General features: G+C 40.3%; 2 protein-coding genes across 2 annotated transcripts; both read right to left on the reverse strand.

The window, feature by feature from the left end:
• Nucleotides 1-511: 511 nt before the first annotated feature.
• LOC107615612 (uncharacterized) lies at nucleotides 512-2,420 on the reverse strand. Its single transcript, XM_088499011.1, has 4 exons — nucleotides 2,157-2,420; nucleotides 1,751-2,069; nucleotides 1,150-1,221; nucleotides 512-585 (listed from the first exon to the last, which is right to left on the reverse strand). The coding sequence occupies exons 1-4, from the start codon at nucleotides 2,418-2,420 to the stop codon at nucleotides 512-514; spliced, it is 729 nt and encodes a 242-aa protein (XP_088355137.1).
• Nucleotides 2,421-2,925: 505 nt separating this feature from the next.
• Nucleotides 2,926-14,499, reverse strand: LOC107615611 (uncharacterized). Its single transcript, XM_088499012.1, has 5 exons — nucleotides 13,360-14,499; nucleotides 13,096-13,164; nucleotides 12,850-12,972; nucleotides 3,337-3,618; nucleotides 2,926-3,237 (listed from the first exon to the last, which is right to left on the reverse strand). The coding sequence occupies exons 1-5, from the start codon at nucleotides 14,497-14,499 to the stop codon at nucleotides 2,926-2,928; spliced, it is 1,926 nt and encodes a 641-aa protein (XP_088355138.1).
• Between the last annotated feature and the right edge of the window lie 726 nt (nucleotides 14,500-15,225).

Consider the following 15,225-nt stretch of genomic DNA (forward strand, 5'->3'; position numbering starts at 1 on the left):
GTAAACATTAAGCCTTTCCCTGCCTGTGCGTACGCACAACACTGTGCATGCGCACAGGTTTAAAATTTTGCAGGGTTGTGCGTGCACACAAGGCTGTGCGTGCACACATACCAGAAATCACAAAATTCTACAACTTTGCAAAATTTTAGATTTTTGACACCAAACCTTGAATGATCATAACTCCCTCTACAGAAATCCAAATTTTGCAAACTTTATATCGATTCAAAGAGTTTTCAATGGACTTTAATGCTAAACAAATTTTGACAAATTTTGAAAAATAAGACATGAGTTATAATCAGATAAAGTTCACAAAAATTCCTTTTTTACCAAAAGTTCACTAATTACCAATCTCCCAATTTTCACAACTCAAACCAACCAAAATCAATTAAAACCATTCCATACTCCATTTTTCATCAAAATCTACCCTTTATAACATATTACACCATTCTTACTAATTTTTCCTTCACATTTCATTATTATCAACCCCAACATCAAATGTATAACATTATAATCAATCCTCATTCACATTTTCCAACAACATTACTATTTCATCAATCTCAACATCACATATATCATTACCATTCACTTTTCAATCCACATAATTATTCATCGTCATCATATCATCATCAATCATCATAATTACTCAAATTCATCAACCCATTATAAATTATCATACATCATCATTCAACAACTCAACAATCATTTTAATTCAACCGATCCTATGGGTCACTAGTCTAAGTGTCCATGAATATTATAGACTACATAGAGGAAACCGAAACCATACCTTGGCCGATCCCCAATAAGCTCCAAAACCTTAATATGAGCTCAAGATAAGCTTTCAACCACAAGCAAGCCTCCAATTCCACTCCAACAAGCACCATCAAGTTCCAAAGCCTTCCAAACTCACAATAATCAAGCTATATACACACAAATTATCACTAATCAACCTAGGGCTCAATTTAATCATAATCTCACAAGGGTTTCAAGAGGTCTTACCATGCCCAACAGTTTTAGAATCCAAAACCACAAGCAATCAAGTGCTAGAGTGTACCTAAACACCCAAAACATAAGATTTCACTTAAAACCAAACCCAAAAATTTGAATTTCACAAGGGCACGAAAACTGGGAAAAAAAATTCGAAAATCTTACCACAAAGCTTGAATGGAGTGATGGGCTCGGCGAGAGCTTCGTGTAGCCGCTGACGGTACGCGAATCGAAGTACTGTAGCTCGAGATATCACAGATTAAAGTGAGAACTGAATAGTGCTTCTTCTTCTCCCTTCTTCCTCTTTGCTTTCAGCTGTGTGTGTTGTGTTTAAGTGAGTGTGGTGCTGATTGGGTTCACTTATGAACCTATTTATATGTTGGGCTTGGGCCCAATTTAGGCCCGGTCCAACCCGTTAGCGTTTTTAGCCCGTTTGGCCCAACTTTGGGCCAAACCTTTAAAATTAACGTCCGGTTTTTCATTTCTAATATTTTTCTAAGGTTTTTGACTGTTTTAACTTTTTCTCGCGCAGCACCGGGCAGACTTAATCTGGTTCGACCGGTTCGGCTGCCGATTCGCGATTTTTCTCGGTTATTCGTAGAAAATACATTTTCCGACTCAAAAAAACCTACTGAGTCCAAAAATCATATTTAAATCCTCAAATTTTCGTTCTAAATTTTCAGATTCTATTTTGGACCATTTAATTATCTAATTAGGCTCGGTTCCCACCAAATAAGAAATTTTACCCTCAAAATTTAGTGATTACCTGAGAATAACTTGGGATAATCTTTCCGCATCTCGGACTCTAATTCCCAAGTATGCTCTTCTACTCCTGCTCTTTTCCAAGCAACCTTAACCAATGAAACTTCCTTTCCTCGCAGCTTCTTCACACTAGTGTCATCGATACGCACCGGTGTTACTTGAAATGTCAAGTTCTCCTTCAACTCGACCGACTCAGGCTCTAACACATGAGCCACGTCCGACGTGTACTTACAGAGTTGTGACACGTGGAATACGTCATGCAAGTTTGACAGATGAGGTGGCAAAGCTACTTGATACGCCACCAGCCTGAATCGCCTCAGAATCTCAAACAGTCCAATGAACCTCAGATTCAACTTCTAGGTCTTGATAGCTCTTCCAATCCCAGTCGTCGGTGTAACCCTCAAGAATACATGTTCTCCTACATGAAACTCCAACGTCTTCCTTCTCTGATCCGCATAACTCTTCTGTCGACTCTGTGCCGTTAGAATTCTCTCCGGAATCTTCTTAATCTTCTCAGTGGTCTCTGCTACCAAATTAGGACCCAAAACAATTACTTCACCAGTCTCATACCAACAAAGTGGAGATTGGCACTTTCGTCCATACAGGGCTTCATACGGAGCCATTCCAATGCTCGCACGAAAGTTATTGTTGTACGCAAACTCCACCAATGGCATGTAACGGTCCCAACTTCTGGTTTGATCCAATACACACGCCCTTAACATATCTTCTAACGTTTAAATAGTCCTTTCTGACTGTCCATCTATTTGTGGATGATATGCGGTGCTGAGACACAGCTTCGTACCAAAAGCCCTTTGAAAAACTCCCCCAAAATCTTGATGTGAATCGGGGATCACAGTCCGACACTATACTCGATGGCACACCATGCAACCTTACTATCTCCTTGATGTACAATCTCACCAACTCCTCCATAGAATAGTTTACTCAAATAGGCAGAAAATGAGCGGATTTGGTTAAACGATCCACGATCACCCAAACCGCATCAAATCCTGACCTAGTCCTCGGTAATCCGGTCATAAAATCCATCGTAATTCCTTTCCATTTCCACTGAGGAATCTCAAGTGGCTGTAGCATTTCCGATGGTTTCTAATGCTCTATCTTTACTTTTTGGCACGTCAGGCACTTGGATACCACTGTTGCTACATCACCTTTCATCCCAGGCTACCATAACATCTTCTTTAAGTCGTAGTACATCTTTGTACTTCCGGGATGAATAGAAAACTCACCGTTATGAGATTCCAAAAATAAGTCTTGCCTCAAACTCCCGACATCCAGTATACAAATTCTTCCCTTGTATCTCCATAATCCTTCACCATCCTTAGTGAATTCTCCACGCCTCTTATCACCAACTGGTTGAAACAATTGCTGGAGCTTTTGCTCATCTTGCTGAGCCCTTTGAATCTCCGTTTTAAACGTACCTGAAATTTGTAACTGGTTCAAACAAGCTCTTCCGGCAACTTCACCAATATCTAGCTTAAGATCCACAAACTTATCCACTAGCTCCTCTTATTTGATTCTCATCCATGCTATGGTTAAAGACTTCCGACTTAATGCATCCGCCACCACGTTCACCTTTCCAGGGTGATAACTCAGTTTACAATCATAATCCTTTAACAACTTCATCCACATCCTCTGATGCATATTGAGCTTTTTCTGATCAAAGATGTACTTGAGACTCTTATGATCAGAAAAGACACTAAACCTCACTCCGTACAAGTGGTGTCTCCAAATCTTCAATGCAAACACAATCGCCACTAATTTCAAGTCATGATTTGGGTTTACCTCATGCGGTCTTAGCTGATGCGATGCGTAAGCCACCACATTCCGGTGTTGCATCAGCACGCAACCCAAACCCTTCAAAGAAGCATCACAATATACTTGAAACGGTTCATGCGGTTATGGTAAAATCAAAACAGGTGCTGAAGTTTATTTTTGCTTCAAAGTTTGAAAACTTTCTTCACACTCCGACGTCCACACAAAAGGCACTTTTCTTCCTTGTCAACTAGGTCATCGGCAGTGCTATCCGGGAGAATCCTTCGATAAATCTCCGGTATATCCAGCTAATCCTAAAAAGCTCCTAACTTCCGTCACTGTAGTTGGTCTTTCCCATTCCATCACCGCCTGATGAGCGGATAATTTATACGCTTTTTGGCATTATTTTTAGGTAGTTTTTAGTATGTTTTAGTTAATTTTTATTATGTTTTTATTAGTTTTTATGCAAAATTCACATTTTTGGACTGTGAGTTTGTGTATTTATCTGTGATTTCAGGTATTTTCTGGCTGAAATTGAGGGACCTGAGCAAAAATCTGATTTAGAGGCTAAAAAAGGACTGCAGATGTTGTTGGATTCTGACCTCCCTTCACTCGAAATGAATTTTCTGGAGCTACAGAAACCCAATTGGCTCTCTCTCAATTGCGTTAAAAAGTAGACATCCAGGGCTTTCCAGCAATATATAATAGTCTATACTTTGCTCGAGTTTTGATGATGCAAACTGGCGTTCAAACGCCAATTTCCTGTCCTACTCTGAAGTTAAACGCCAGAAACAGGTTACAAACCAGAGTTAAACACCACAAACAGGCTGCAACCTGGCGTTTAACCCCAAGAGAAGCCTCTACACGTGTAAAGCTCAATGCTCAGCCCAAGCACACAGCAAGTGGGCCCTGGAAGTGGATTTCTGCACTATCTGCACTTAGTTACTTATTTTCTGTAACCCTAGCTACTAGTTTAGTATAAAAACTACTTTTAGTGATTTATTTCACATCTTTAGACGTTTAGTCCTTAGACCTAGGTCTTGGTTATTCTGGTTCCCCCTCTGGGGCCGAAGCCAATGAACACCATTATCACTTATGTATTTTCAACGGTGGAGTTTCTACACCCCATAGATTAAGGTGTGGGGCTCTACTATTCCACATGAATTAATGCAAAGTACAATTGTTTTGCATCCAACAGTACTAAAGAAGCATCTTCTGAAGAAGAAGCTTATGATCCTGAGAACCCTGCAATAGCATAGGTGAATTACATGGGAGAACCCTATGGAAACACCTATAATCCTTCATAAAGAAATCATCCAAATTTCTCATGGAAGGACCAACAGAAGCCTCAACAAGGCTTCAACAATAATGGTGGAAGAAATAGGTTTAGCAATAGCAAGCCTTTTCCATCATCTTCTCAGTAACAGACAGAGAATTCTGAACAGAGCCATTCTGGCCTGGCAACCATAGTCTTTGATCTATCCAAAACCACACTAAGTTTTATGAATGAAACAAGGTCCTCCATTAGAAATTTGGAGGCATAGGTGGGTCAGCTGAGTAAGAAGATTACTGAAACTCCTCCCAGTACTCTCCCAGTGACTAACATGGCCGAACCTGGAGAGAGTGAGGAGGACGTGAGTCCCAGTGAGAAAAGCCTCATGGGATGTCCTCTGGATAGAAAGGAGTTTCCCTTTAAGGAACCAAAGGAATCTGAGGCTCATACAGAGACCATAGAGATTCCATTGAACTTTCTTCTGCCATTCATGAGCTCTGATGAATATTCTTCTTCTGAAGAGGATGAAGACATCACTAAAGAGCAAGTTGCTAAGTACCTAGGAGAAATCATGAAGCTGAATGCCAAGTTATTTGGTAATAAGTCTTGGGAGGATGATCCCCCCTTGCTCACCAATGAACTGAATAAATTAATGAGGCAGACATTACCTCAGAAGAAACCAGATCCCAGAAAATTCTTCATACCTTGTACCATAGGCACCATGACCTTTGAGAAGGCTCTGTGTGACCTGGGGTCAGGGATAAACCTCATGCCACTCTCTGTAATGGAGAAACTGGGAATCTTTGAGGTACAAGCTACAAGAATCTCACTAGAGATGGCAGACAAATCAATGAAACAGGCTTATGGACTAGTAGAGGACATGCTAGTAAAGGTTGAAGACCTTTACATCCCTGCTGATTTCATAATCCTAGACACTGGGAAGGATGAGGATGAATCCATCATCCTTGGCAGACCTTCCTAGCCACAGCAAAAGCTGTGATTGATGTTGACAGAGGAGAGTTGGTCCTTAAGTTGAATGAGGACTACCTTGTATTCAAGACTCAAGGTTCTCCTTCTGTAAACATGGAGAGGAAGCATGAAAAGCTTCTCTCAATACAGAGTCAAACAAAACCCCCACATTCAAACTCTAAGTTTGGTGTTTAGAAGCCACAACCAAACTCTAAGTTTGGTGTTGAGAGGCCCCAACCCTGCTCTGATTATCTGTGAGGCTCCATGAGAGCTCACTGTCAAGCTATTGACATTAAAGAAGCGCTTATTGGGAGGCAACCCAATGTTATCTAATTATATCTATTTATTTTCCATTGTTATTTTATATTTTCTTTAGGTTGATGATCATGTGAAGTCACAAAAACCACTGAAAAATCAAAAACAGAATGAAAAACAGCACACCCTGGAGGATAAGCTTACTGGCATTTAAACGCCAGTAAGAAACATCAGACTGGCGTTTAACGCCAGAAAGAAGCATCAAGCTGGCATTAAATGTTAACACTAGAAACAAGCACCAACTTGGCGTTAAACGCCAATAAAGGGAGTGATGGATTATTTTGGAAAATAAATTCCAACACCCAAGACTCACCGGCAAGTGTACCGGATCGCATCAAGTAGTAATAACTCACATGAGTGAGGTCGATCCCACAGGGATTGAAGGATTGAGCAACTTTAGTTTAGTGGTTGATTTAGTCAAGCAAATCAAGTATTGGTTTGAGTGGTTTGTAATTGACAGAAGCTAAATTTCATGAATTGTAAAGGGAGAGGGAAGAATTGCAGTAAATTATAGAGCAAAGAAAGTAAAGAAGCTGAATCTTAAAGTGCAAGTAATATAAATTGCAGAAACTTAGATTGCAAGAAATGTAAACAACTGAAGCTTAAAGTGCAAGAAATGTAAATTGCTTGAATAATAAAAGGATCTGGGGGCTGGGATTGCAGAATTTAAACAAGAAGAAGTTAAAGACAATTAACAGAGAAGTAGAAGAAGAATTAAGATGCAGCAGATTTAAACAAGGAAAGGAAAATTTCTTTGAACACAAAAAGAAAGTAGAATGTAATCCAATTGCAGTAGCTAAATGGAAATTGAATATCTCAGGGGTGGAAGAGACTAGAAAACAAGTCTAGATCTCAAGTCCTTCCTTGATCTAATAAGAACAATTGCAAAAGAAATGGAAAAGTAAATTGCAGAAGAAGTAGAAAAGAAAGCAGTAAAGAGGATTTGGATTCAAATCTCAATTGCTAAAATTATGCAGAAAAATGACAAAGAGATCTCAAAGTGAGATTAAAACAGAATTTCTTCAATTCTTCACCCAAGATCCAAGACAAGAAGTAGAGAATGCAAAGGCAAGAACAAGGAAGAAGAGAGATCAATTCTCCTTCCCAATTCTCCAAAATAAACTCAGAAATCCAAAATCAAAGTAAAGCTCTCAAAATTACAAGTTAAAATTCTAAAAGAAAGTAAAAGTCCCTATCTAAATCAAACTAGTTTCTATTTTTGCACTTCCTGTTTTTGGATTTTTGAATTTGGAGTGGGCCTTTTAATTTGGTGAAAAATTGAATTTAAATTGAATTTTGGTTCAATTGTGGTCCATGGGTGTTTGCTCCCAGTAGAGTGCTCTGCTCCTGGTGAGAGCGTAGCATTGTGGCTCATGTCCTTGGCCCTTTGTTACGTGCCAAGCTTGGGTAGCACCAGGGTAGCGCTCTGCTCTCCTTGAGAGCGCAGCATCATGCTGCCTTGGAGCTTGTCTTGTGCGCACCAATCCTCCCTGGGCCGTGTCCATGTTGCGCGCATCATGCCTCCTTGGCCGAGTCATACTTGCGCAAGGAATAAGGAGAGTAGCACTCTGCTCTTGGCAAGAGCGTAGCATTGTTACTCCAAGGGAAGGTTCCTGGTTCGAATCTTGCTGGAGGCATGCGCTGGCCAATTTCTTTTGTGCACAAAGTGGCGCCTTGCTTCTTGCTTCCTTGAGGTGCTTTGTTCGATCCTTGGGGATAGCATTTTAGCCATTTTTGGCTTATTTTCCTTTGTGAGTAGCGCTCCCTTCCTTCCTTAGGTGCCTGGTTCGAATCTTGTGGCAAGCATTGGCAACCATTTTCTTTGAATTTATTTTTGGAAGGCCCCCGATAATGCTCTTGACAAGAGCGGAGCATCATGCTTCTCCCCTTTCTTTCTTGGTTCATTATTATGCTCCGCTCTCAAGGAGAGCGTAGCATCCAAGCCTTCGCTTCCTTGGTTCATTGTTGTGCTCCCTTGGAGAGCACTGAGCTCTTAGGGAGAGCGCTGTGGCTTTCCTTCTTCAATGTGCCACGCTTCCTTGTTTCTTTTCCCACGCTTTTCTCTTCTTTGGGCCACGTTTTCTTGTTTTCTTCTTTTCTTCACCTACAAGTAATCAAAACAACCAATCAAAGTATCACCAAATTCACATGGTTTATGAATCATCCAAAAACCAATTAAATTTAGCTTAAACCTCATGATTTAGTATCAATTAAAGGGTGGTTGATTGATTCAAGGAAACCATGCAATTCCACTCCAAATTACTAACTTACAATGCAAGAAAGTGCATAAAACCTAATGAAACAAGTGCAAAAATGCTTGAAAAACTATCATATGATGACTTGTCATCAGGGAGAGAAGCTGGCGTTAAACGCCAGAAACAAGCAGCAACCTGGCGTTTAACGCCAGAAGTGCACTCTAAGGGCGTTTTACACGCCTAAATGGAGCAGGGATGATAAATCCTTGACCCCTCAGGACCTGTGGACCCCACAGGATCCCCACCTACCCCATCTCTCTCTCTCTCTTCTTCACACCTTTTCATCACACTCTTCCCCAAATACCCCTCACCACTCCTTCATTTTCACACATTACAACCACTACTTCTACTCCTTGGCCGAACCACATATCCCCCTCCATCTCCTTCATTTTCTTCTTCTACTACTACTTTCTTTCTTCTTTTGCTCGAGGACGAGCAAACATTTTAAGTTTAGTGTGGTAAAAGCATTACTTTTTATTTTTCCATAACCATTAATGGCACCTAAGGCCAGAGAAACCTCAAGAAAGAGGAAAGGGAAGGCAATTGCTTCCACCTCTGAGTCATGGAAGATGGAGAGATTCATCTCAAAGGTCCATCAAGACCACTTCTATGAAGTTATGGCCAAGAAAAAGGTGATCTCTGAGGTCCCTTTTAAGCTCAAAAAGGGCGAATATCCGGAGATCCGACATGAGATTAGAAGAAGAGGATGGAAAGTTCTCTCCAATCCTATTCAATAAGTCAGAATCTGAATGGTTCAAGAGTTCTATGCAAACGCATGGATCACTAAGAACCATGATCAAAGTATGAACCCGAATCCAAAGAACTGGCTTACAATGGTTCAGGGAAAATACTTAGATTTTAGTCCAAAAAATGTAAGGTTGGCGTTCAACTTGCCAATGATGTAAGAAAATGCACGTCCCTACACTAGAAGGATCAACTTTGATCAAAGGTTGGACCAAGTCCTCATGGACATATGTGTGGAAGGAGCTCAATGGAAAATTGACTCAAGAAACAAGCCAGTTCAATTGAGAAGACCGGACCTTAAGCCTGTGGCTAGAGGATGGTTGGAGTTCATCCAATGCTCTATCACTCCTACTAGCAACCGATCCAAAGTAACTGTGGATCGGGCTATCATGATCCATAGTATCATGATTGGGGAGGAAGTGGAAGTTCATGAGATTATACCTCAAGAACTCTACAAGGTGGCTAACAAGTCCTCCACTTTGGCAACATTAGCCTTTCCTCACCTCATTTGTCACCTCTGTAATTCGGCTGGGATTGTCATAAAGGGAGACATCCTCATTGAAGAGGACAAGCCCATCACTAAAAATAAGATGGAGCAAACAAGAGAGTCCACTCATGGACCTCAACAAGAGCATGAGGAAGTTCCTCATCATGAAATTCCTGAGATGCCTCAAGGGATGCACTTTCCTCCACAAAACTATTGGGAGCAAATTAACACCTCCCTAGGAGAATTAAGTTCCAACATGAGACAACTAAGGGTGGAGCACCAAGAGCATTCCATCCTCCTCCATGAAATTAGAGAAGATCAAAGAGCTATGAGGGAGGAGCAACAAAGGCAAGGAAGAGACATTAAGGAGCTAAAGCACTCCATAAGATCTTCAAGAGGAAGAACTAGCCGCCATCACTAAGGTGGACCCGTTCCTTAATCTACTTGCTCTTGTTTTTTCTATTTTTCGAAAATTTTACTTTATGTTTTATTTATGTTTGTGTCTTATTACATGATCACTAGTGTCAAAGTGTCTATGTCTTAAAGCTATGAATGTCCTATGAATCCATCACCTTTCTTAAAAAAAATGTTTTTAATCACAAAAGAACAAGAAGTACATGAATTTCGAATTCATCCTTGAAAATTAGTTTAATTATTTTGATGTGGTGACAATACTTTTTGTTTTCTGAATGAATGCTTGAACAGTGCATATGTCTTTTGAATTTGTTGTTTATGAATGTTAAAATTGTTGGCTCTTGAAGAATAATGAAAAAGGAGAAATATTATTGATAATCTAAAAAATCATAAAATTGATTCTTGAAGCAAGAAAAAGCAGTGAAGAACAAAGCTTGTGAAAAAAAATATGGCAAAAATAAAAAAAAAAAGGAAAGAAAAAGAAAAAGCAAGCAGAAAAAGCCAAGAGCTCTTTAAACCAAAAGGCAAGAGCAAAAAGCCAATAACCCTTTAAACCAAAAGGCAAGGGTAAAAGGATCCAAGGCTTTGAGCATTAATGGATAGGAGGGCCTAAAGGAATAAAATCCTGGCCTAAGCGGGTAAACCAAGCTGTCCCTAACCATGTGCTTGTGGTGTGAATGTGTCAAGTGAAAAGCTTGAGACTGAGCGGTTAAAGTCGTGATCCAAAGCAAAAAGAGTGTGCTTAAAAACCCTGGACACCTCTAATTGGGGACTCTAGCAAAGCTGAGTCACAATCTGAAAAGGTTCACCCAGTTATGTGTCTGTGGCATTTATGTATCCGGTGGTAATACTGGAAAACAAAGTGCTTAGGGCCACGGCCAAGACTCATAAAGTAGCTATGTTCAAGAATCAACATACTGAACTAGGAGAATCAATAACACTATCTAAATTCTGAGTTCCTATAGATGCCAATCATTCTGAACTTCAAAGGATAAAGTGAGATGCCAAAACTGTTCAGAGGCAAAATGCTACTAGTTCCGCTCATCTAATTGGAGCTAAGTTTCATTGATATTTTAGAATTTATAGTATATTCTCTTCTTTTTATCCTATTTTATTTTCAGTTGCTTGGGGACAAGCAACAATTTAAGTTTGGTGTTGTGATGAGCGGATAATTTATACACTTTTTGGCATTGTTTTTAGGTAGTTTTTAGTATGTTTTAGTTAATTTTTATTATGTTTTTATTAGTTTTTATGCAAAATTCACATTTCTGGACTTTACCATGAGTTTGTGTGTTTTTCTGTGATTTCAAGTATTTTCTGGCTGAAATTGAGGGACCTGAGCAAAAATCTGATTCAGAGGCTAAAAAAGGACTGCAGATGCTGTTGGATTCTGACCTCCCTTCACTCGAAATGAATTTTCTAGAGCTACAGAAACCTAATTGGCTCTCTCTCAATTGCGTTGGAAAGTAGACATCCAGGCATTTCCAGCAATATATAATAGTCCATGCTTTGCTTGAGTTTTGATGACACAAACTGGCGTTCAAACGCCAATTTCCTGCCCTATTCTGAAGTTAAACCCCAGAAACAGGTTACAAACCAGAGTTAAACGCCACAAACAGGCTGCAACCTGGCGTTTAACTCCAAGAGAAGCCTCTACACGTGTAAAGCTTAATGCTCAGCCCAAGCACACAGCAAGTGGGCCCCGGAAGTGGATTTCTGCACTATCTGCACTTAGTTACTTATTTTCTATAACCTTAGCTACTAGTTTAGTATAAAAACTACTTTTAGTGATTTATTTCACATCTTTGGATGTTTAGTCCATAGACCTAGGTCTTGGTTATTCTGGTTCCCCCTCTGGGGCCGAAGCCAATGAACACCATTATCACTTATGTATTTTCAACGGTGGAGTTTCTACACCCCATAGATTAAGGTGTGGAGCTCTGCTGTTCCTCATGAATTAATGCAAAGTACTATTATTTTTCCATTCAATTCAAGCTTATTCTTATTCTAAGATATTCATTCGCACCCAAGAACATGATGAATGTGATGATTATGTGACACTCATCACCATTCTCACCTATGAACGCGTGCTTGACAACCACTTTCATTCTACATTAAAAAGCGCTTGGATGCATATCTCTTAGCCTCCATTCCAAAAGATCGGAGTCTTCGTGGTATAAGCTAGAATCAATTGGTAGCATTCTTGAGATCCGGAAAGTCTAAACCTTGTTTGTGGTATTCCGAGTAGGATCTGGGATGGGATGACTGTGATGAGCTTCAAACTCGCGAGTGTTGGTCGTAGTGACAGACGCAAAAGGATCAATGGATCCTATTCCAACATGAGTGAGAACCGACAGATGATTAGCCGTGCGGTGACAGTGCATTTGGACCATTTTCACTAAGAGGACGGACGGTAGCCATTGACAACGGTGAACCCCCAACATACAGCTTGCATGGAAAGGAGTATGAATGATTGAATGAAGACAGTAGAAAAGCAGAGATTCAGAAGAAACAAAGCATCTCCATACGCTTATCTGAAATCTCACCAATGATTACATAAGTATTTCTATCTTATTTTCTATTTTATTTATATTTTAATTATCAAAACCTCATAACCATTTAAATCTGCCTGACTGAGATTTACAAGGATGACCATAGCTTGCTTCAAGCCGATAATCTCCGTGGGATCGACCCTTACTCACGTAAGGTTTATTACTTGGACGACCTAGTGTACTTACTGGTTAGTTGTGCGAAGTTGTAAAGAAGAATTGAGATTATGATTGTGCGTACCAAGTTTTTGGCGCCATTGAGATCACAATTTCGTGCACCACCACCTCTACTTTCGAAGGATCTATGGCTATCCCTCCTTTGCTTACCACATGACCTAGGAACTTTACTTCCTCCTTCCACAACTCACACTTCGACAACTTAGCATACAATTTCCGCTCCTTTAAGATTTGCAACACAATCCTCAAGTGTTCTTCATGCTCCTTCACCGTCTTAGAATAAACTAAGATATCGTCTATAAAAACCACCACAAATTTGTCCAAAAAGGGACGAAAGAGTCTGTTCATGTAATCCATGAAAACAGCAGGTGCATTCGTTAACCTAAAGGACATCACCGCAAACTCGTAGTGTCCATAGCGCGTCCTAAACGCAGTCTTAGGGATATCATCCTCTTTCACCCTTATCTGATGGTAACCGGATCTCAAATCAATATTAAAAAATACTCCAGCTCCTTGCAGTTGATCCATCAAGTCATCTATCCTTGGCAGCGGGTACTTGTTCTTCACAGTTACTTTGTTCAACGGTCAGTAATCCACACAGAGTCACATTTCTCCATCCTTCTTCTTCCCCAATAAAACTGGCGCTCCCCACGGAGATACACTCGATCGAATGAACCTCTTGTTCAGAAGCTCTTCCAACTGAGTCTTTAATTCAGCCAGCTCTATCGAAGCCATCCTATACGGTGCAATCGACACTGGTCCGGCTCCCAGCACCAATTCAATCGCAAATTCAATTTCCTTTTGAGGTGGAAATTCAGGAATATCTTCCGGGAACACCTCCAGAAAGTCTCTAATTACCAGAATTTGATCTAGTTCCTGATTATCCCCTAACGTATTCGCAGCCAACAGAATATAACCCTGACACTTTTCCCCACTACAATGCACCATTACCGAGTTCAGGTAGTAACCCTCAGCTATCACTGCTCTACTTTCTCCTTCTGGGATAAACCGAATTGACCACTCAAAGTAATCAAACAAAACTCGGTTCTTCAACAACCAATCAAATCTCAAAATTATCTCCAACCCAACCATTGGTAAACAGATCAAATCATGCACAAAGACTCTACCCTCAAGCTTGAAACCTACTTGCCTACAACCTGACTTAGTCATAACTGTCTGATACGGAGTATGTACATGCAGATCCAATGCTGACTCTGACACTTTCAAGCCTAGTTCCTCAACCTTAGCAAATAAAATAAACGAATGCGAAGCTCCAGTATCATACAATGCAATCAAGACTTTATCACCAATTAAACAGTTACCTCTCATCAACGGATCCTCCTTAGAAGCATCCTTGGCGTTCACAGCAAACACTGGCCCCTGATGCTGACTTTGACCCGCATTTGGGTTCTTCCCACGAGTGCAATCCCTCGCAAAGTGACTAGGCAAGCCATAGTTGAAGCAACCACCTAAACCAATCTTGCATGAGTCATATGGATGAAAATGCCCACAACGCACACAAGTCAAATCCAGAGAAATCTTACTTTGATTTCCTCTCCCTTTGGCATACTGAAACTTATTTTGAGTGTTCTTTCTGAAGCCTCCTTGCCCTTGAGGCGCATATCCTCCTCTCTTGAAACTCTGACCCCTTGGATGAAAATACTTGCCACGTCTCCAACTAGAGCTTCCTTCGTGAGTTTCCTTGGACGAAGCTACCGTTTTCGCATATTCTTCCACCACTCTCGCCTTGTTCACCAACTCAGAGAAGACACGAATCTCCATAGGAGCCACAGCAGTCATAATGCTATCCTTTAAGCCCTCTGGTACTTGATACACTTCCAACTCTCGTAGGTCTCCGGGGCACCCTGACACACCCGAGAAAACCTACAAAGCTCCTCAAATTTGCTGTGTAGTCTGCCACACACAAGGAACCTTGCTTCAGCTGCATAAGTTCCATCTCCTTTGCTTCCCTTGCAGACTCAGGAAAAGACTTCCTATAGAAGGCTGACGGGCGGAAAATTGCTGATTAAGAATTTATAGTGAAAATAGCATTGCAAGTACAGTTCTTAACCGACAAAAATTCCGCTTATCAATTTAAAAAGAGTTGACACAAATTAAGAATAAATTACTGGGAGTAGAATTCCCAGGTCGTCTCCCAACGAGTTGACAAAAGAGTGCAATTTATTGGTCAGGAATTTTCTGAGAAATTTTAGAGTTAGAGAACGGGAAAATAAAATAATTATTAATTAAAGCAATGAAAATTAACGAGAGATTTTGGGTAATTGAAATAAAGAAGCCTTGACCAGGAGAAGATTAATCGAAAGTTCTATCCTTGTTGAATTTTTCCCAAGTGTAATAGTAAGAGGTTATTATTTTTACTTAGTTAACCATTACCAGATAAAGAAAAGTCAAGTAATTGAGCCAACTCTGATTCACAAGTCCTAATCCTCTCCTATGGAAGGATTAGTGACTAGAAAGTTAACCAACAACTTCCAATTGCAAATTAACACTTGAGTATTCCAACTC

Source organism: Arachis ipaensis, chromosome B9, assembly GCF_059453495.1.
Source record: "Arachis ipaensis isolate K30076 ecotype BB chromosome B9, ASM5945349v1, whole genome shotgun sequence".
NCBI lineage: Eukaryota > Viridiplantae > Streptophyta > Magnoliopsida > Fabales > Fabaceae > Arachis > Arachis ipaensis.